Source organism: Sesamum indicum, linkage group LG3, assembly GCF_000512975.1.
Source record: "Sesamum indicum cultivar Zhongzhi No. 13 linkage group LG3, S_indicum_v1.0, whole genome shotgun sequence".
Lineage (NCBI taxonomy): Eukaryota > Viridiplantae > Streptophyta > Magnoliopsida > Lamiales > Pedaliaceae > Sesamum > Sesamum indicum.
Genome location: NC_026147.1, coordinates 9,482,614 through 9,488,475, shown reverse-complemented (window position 1 = coordinate 9,488,475; position 5,862 = coordinate 9,482,614). Strand labels below are relative to the sequence as shown.

Here is a 5,862-nt window from a genome sequence, read left to right as displayed (position 1 = left end):
AAAAAAAAAAAAAGGTACAAGGCCGAACATGAATAATGTAAGAAATTTTCACAAAATCAGTGGTCTGAAAAGTGAAGGGGAGACCAGATCTCTAGATAGGACATAACAATTACTATCAGCTTCTGCGAGGCCAATTAGCCACAGTCGTGCACTTAAAGTAACTTGGTCGGGTGAGTTTTTATTTGGACAGCTATTACTATTTTTGTTTTAGCTTGTTTCCCTGCTCGTTGCGAGCTTGAATAGTGCAGGCGCATTTCCTAAATGGATAAAGAGAACCATTTTGGTGATAGAGCTGTTTTTGTGAATAAAAACAATAAATTAGAAGCCTTACTTTAGACGATGAGCACCGAACCTCTCAGCAAATATTTGGAGTTCTGAAACAGCGTCGACATTGAAACCAGCAGCAGCAGCACGAGCAGCGGCAGCAGTTAGATCCTGCTGCACTGCCACTAGCCTCAAGTCAATAGCTCGTAGAAGCTCCTTCCTGTATTCATTAGAACCAAATGAATATGTATCAGAAACGGGAAGCGAGAGAGGTTTGCCAAGCAAGAGAAGCTAAATGGGATGGGTTTCAGCTCTGACCACTGAACTGTGATAAATTCACTTCTATTTACCTCAAAGTTCAGAGCAACCAAATATAAGGCACATTGTACAATTAATGTTTACAATTTAATTGAATTTTCTAAGATAACCATCCATTTGCTGCCTTAAATGTTAATATATATATATATATATATATTGGGTAGGAGCTTAGTGGACCTGAAATCTTACTGTAACACTTCACCTCATCAATTAAATTTTTCTGATCAAATGATGCGCCGAACTATATAAATCATATGACTTCATGCCATTATGATAATGCCCTCAAAATCTTGATTTGGCAAATAAAAGCTTAGAACCATCAACTATACAAACAACAACAATCCAGATGAAGAGTTGAGATAAATAAGGTAAGAGGGGATATACTTTGTGGCATCATCTGCAGCTGTCACCCCAGGTCCACCTCCACCTGGAGCAATTAATAGATCCAGTAAGCATCTTGTAATAAAAACACATTAGGATTCTTCAGAACAGCAAAGTAGCAACCGAGTCATCAAACTTGGCATCTATTCATAAGGCCCAATCCCTCTTTAGGGAAGAAGAGAAAGTAGATCAGAGGTTGCATATACTAGAATTCTTAAATTAATCTAAAGATCTTGAGAATATAAAAAGCTATTCAGAAAACCAGCAGATCCAAATGTAAACCCAATATCTTTAATAGATTAGGCATACATGATATATGTAGCAGATAAATACTGGATAACAGAGGCACTATAGCTTTGTTCGCATCCTGATTTTCAATGTCATAGGTTTTTACTCCATTATGAGAATAAGAACCTCGTATGACAGAATTCAAGGCGGCAAGGTTCCTACAGAGGTAAAGAAGCAATGCCTGGGACGTATTTTCACCCATATGCAAAGATAGTTTAATACATAGAGCAGTCAATAGCATTGCCAGCGCCAGTCCATGAATTTTCACCACAGCATGATCCTACTCATTGATTGCTTATCTAGTGATTACAGGAAATACCTTACCCACTCATAGTCATCCAGTAATGAGATGCATGTTAAAGCTATTATTTTTTCGGGAGAACAGCCAATAACTATTAGATTGGCTTGGAAACATTTGTGTGACATAGAAGGCCTAACAAATTGTTTATCAGTAAAAAAGGATCGAAAAGATAAGAGGCAGGCAAAGATGATGAACCTTTACAGAACTTAGCTTACTGATGCAATATTCCATCAATGCTTAGGGTCAGCCACATCTATCTAACTCTTTTAAAGTCCAAAGACACAAGAGAATACTGGAATATAGTTGCTAATAGGTTTAATGAGTTATTGCAAGGTATTGCTTACATTTCCACGGGTTTGCCACATCCACCGATTTCTCTTGATTTCCCATACAATACAAAATTAATGGGTTCTATCAAGCTAGCTTTTCTTAAGATTTTATCTGTTACACACCGTTAACTAAGATTTTCAGAAGTTCTGAATTTGTTCGATCAGCTACTTTCAGGATCTGTTTTAACAAATTAATTAATTAAACCGAAATTTCCTCCAAAAACAAATAGAGGCGAAGATGTCAAAATCAATTGAATGAAACCGAACAGGAGAAACAAAAAATAGATTAATAATAAGTAATTGAAAGCATACCAGAAAGTTGATCTCCTGCTCCCTGAAATAAATAGGATACTATTTAGCCTTGTTCCAGTCACAGCACCAATGATTTGAATGATAAGATCATAAAGAAAAATATACCTGTGAATAAATTCTTCTAGCTGCTTCCAACTGTGACATCTCGGCATCAAAGGTATTGACCAGTTCCAAAACTTCGGGTGTGCTTACAAATCGCACAAACCTTCAAATAAAATTATAAAATATGCATATTAGATTTACTAGAGTCAATCACTAAATTCCTCAGAGAGTTGCACTATCACTACCTCTCAAGTGTTCCTTTCGTGAACCATGCTTCAGCATTTTTACGTCTACCAACTTCAAGCCTAACCGATTGAGCAGCAGAGGAGACTTGTTCCTCTGCAACCTTTAAATTTGCAACGAATGGTTTAAGCAATCCTGAAGCAAGTTTCTCAGTGCTCCCACCACTGGAAACAAACAATTCACACCTGGCCAAAAGGAGCTCTCAGTGAGTGACTAATTTCACCTAGGAACTCCAATGATAAGGATATCAAACATAAAGAAACAAAATGTTCACCGTGAGCGCTTCGGTGAAAGCTGAAATACAGCATAATCTAGAGGCGCATCCGACTTCATCTTTTCCATAGTAGAAAATGACATTATTGTTTCGGTCTTTTGTCATATATGCACTTCCATTCCCTAAAACCTCTCTATACAAATAAAACTAGCTATTCTTTGAACCACGCATAAAATGGATTGCTGGAACAGCCTGCACCCCAGTATACAAGTTAGAATAAAATCATAGCAATTTACAAATGCACTTCCTGAAGTATGCTTAAATTCAAATTAAAGTATTCCTGAATTATCAGGAATGCAATTCCAGAAGAAAGCATATATTCAATTTGAAATAAGACCATTAATAAGATGATAATTAATAGAACAAGATCTCAGTTCAAATCTTTAGTTGAAAAATTGACCTATATCAACAACATAAAATTCAGAAAATGAGCACAATGCACTTCAAAGTGAACCCATCAAAATCAGTCAGAAAATAAGCTTAAAATTGATATCCACACAGATCTGATTACACACATAAAAAAATTCAAACGCAGGACATCAGCTTCAACTAGCATTATCACAACTCAGTATCATCTCATAGAAAGCAATGTAGAAATATTCGAACACTTGACCAGAAGTACGAGCTAAAATAACCGAAAAAACACTAGCAAATCCAACTCAACTCAATTTCAACAAAACGCCAGACGATCGAGCAAAACCAAAAACTGACCTCAACAATGTCAATGCGGGAGATCTTCAATTCTGGAAACCGATCGTCGGATTCCAAGTCAATTATCCACAAAATCTCCAAGAATGTATAATAAAATAATGGGAGAGTTTGAGGGGGTTTTTTCAAAAGTTTTGAAAAAAAACAAAAAAACCCTACAAATGGGGGAGGCTTTGGATTTTGCTTTACTCCTTTCTTTTAGTAAAAACGGGGCGTATGTAGACCGTATACGTATAGGTTTCTTTCTTGCGCAGCTCCTCTCTTCAAATACACATACATACATATAAATATTTAGAGAGAGAGAGGAGGGTGAAGGAATGGAGTGGTGTGCCTGTGGCGATGGTGTTATGGGTTTGTGCTTCAGACAAAATATGAATTTCGATTTATCTTTTATTTTTCTGGTTTTAGTATTTTTTCCTGTTTACACTTTTGTTGTTTGTTGTAAACTTGTAATCTAACGTTTGAAATCTTCACTGCACTCAGAGAGAGAGAGATGAAAAGACAAAAGAGACAGTCGCCTATGGACTGGGTGGAATGTGGATGTTCTTCTCTTTTATCATTTCTTACTCAAATGTCAAAATTGTCCTCGCCTCCTGTCAAGTCCAACCAATTTCAATTTCCTCTCCGCTACTACTCCACCGGATTTTCGGTTTGTCTAACATCGTCTTTTCCCTTTCTTTATTACTGAATTTTTGTATAAATATGATAAAAAGATATTTTAATGTAGAAAATTTACTACACCATATTCAATTAAAAAAAGAGATAAATTATATCGACACTCTTTTGTAGCAAAATATATATATTCCGTCTTTTATAACATTATAACTACTTTTTCTGAATGTGTGGTTATAATTTTATAAAAAATAAACAACATCTGTGTAATTCAATCGTACCTCAATATAATCAGTTGTTTAAAATTATCAATTTCAAATATTCATAGAACTATATCTAATAACTATTCAAAACTATAATAATAATAATATGATTACTCATTAATATCAAATAATTATATATAATCAATACATACTATTAAAGTAAAATTACATTTATTATAAAAGTAGAACAATATCCCACATGTTGATGGGGTTCGATTTGATAACCTTATAGTCATATTAAGGTTGTCTAGAGTTTATTTTAATGTTTGTTGGTTATAAAGACAACCCATACTTCTTAAGAGCGATTATGATTAAGCTTATGGTTTAGGCTGAGAATATCGTGACATGATTTGGCCAAATCTTAATTCAATTAATTAATTTATATATAAATGGACACACTTAAAAGAAAAAAAGGAGAGCTAATTCAGTTGGAACTTTCTAGCCCGTCACGAAGTTTCTTCCCCATCTTCCTCCTTTTTTTTTTTTAAATTAAAATTTGATGGGGCTAATTAGTATTTATCAGATTAAAATAAATACAAAAATAAATTACAATTAACTCTATTAAAATTTACATAATTACAAATATATTATATTGTTTGACAGATTATAAATATTCTTTCAAATAAAAGATAATTATGTATTCCCTGAACGGTGAGATGGACATTCATACTTTACTCTTGCTAATTTTTCTTTTAAAGAATTTGAGGATAGGTATAAATAATTCAATGGGCATATTAGTTCATAAAAATATATTAAATTATAATTCATAATTCAAAGAGACATAGTTTATCAATAAACTAGAGGAGACTAACAAGACTCATTATTAGATGAACATTAAAATCAGAAGGTATTTATAATTTTTCAAATAATAATGAGGTATTTAATTATAACGGGTCTCATAAAAAAATAATTGTAATTTACTCTAAATATAAAAGTATTTATGCTAAAATGTTGTATAATTATTAATATATATTTATCATATTATCTATCATTTATTGCGAGTCCATTACAATATTTGGTTCTTATTAGATCCATTGAAACCATGTTTTAATCTTCTGTTTATCTCCCGCTGAATCCCTTTTAACTCCATTTTTTTACATATACTACTCCTACACACACAATAAATAAATAATATAATAAATCAAGAACATGCCTAAATAAATAATATAAAAAAAAAATTCCATAAGTGATGTTGCACTCCAAGAACATGCCTAAATAAGGGAAAGTAGAAGTTGTGATCAAGTTTGCTTGCCTTCATTCCCCACATCTATGCATTTACATCTGGAATTCCAATTTCTGTATATATTTCATTTATTTATATTATTTTCTGTTTTTTTTATTTTATGAAATTATTAAAGCTTAGATTTGAATTAAAAGGTGGGCCATCAAATGAGTGGTCGGTGGGCAGTGTGTAATGTATGTGGTGTGTTTGACTTAATTGAGGGTTGGGTATGCTGGGTAACTTTGTTTTTTTCATGTCTTTCATACTTAGGGCCCCCCCAAGAACATGCCCTTTTATCCCCCCCC

At 33.4% G+C, this 5,862-nt stretch overlaps 1 protein-coding gene across 2 annotated transcripts in view; it reads right to left on the bottom strand.

The window, feature by feature from the left end:
- The window catches only part of LOC105157864, a 9,684-nt gene extending 5,719 nt beyond the window's left edge, over positions 1–3,965 (bottom strand). Inside the window, exons 1-7 of one of the 2 annotated variants that reach the window (XM_011074361.2) lie at positions 3,464–3,965; positions 2,753–2,944; positions 2,481–2,663; positions 2,299–2,398; positions 2,194–2,215; positions 967–1,009; positions 332–484 (exon numbers count right to left, since the gene is read on the bottom strand). In XM_011074361.2, the coding sequence (XP_011072663.1) occupies positions 332–484; positions 967–1,009; positions 2,194–2,215; positions 2,299–2,398; positions 2,481–2,663; positions 2,753–2,835 (584 nt within the window). In that variant the 5' untranslated portion in view covers positions 2,836–2,944; positions 3,464–3,965. The remainder of the gene's footprint in view (positions 1–331; positions 485–966; positions 1,010–2,193; positions 2,216–2,298; positions 2,399–2,480; positions 2,664–2,752; positions 2,945–3,463) is intronic. The other variant, XM_011074360.2, reaches the window with a different exon arrangement.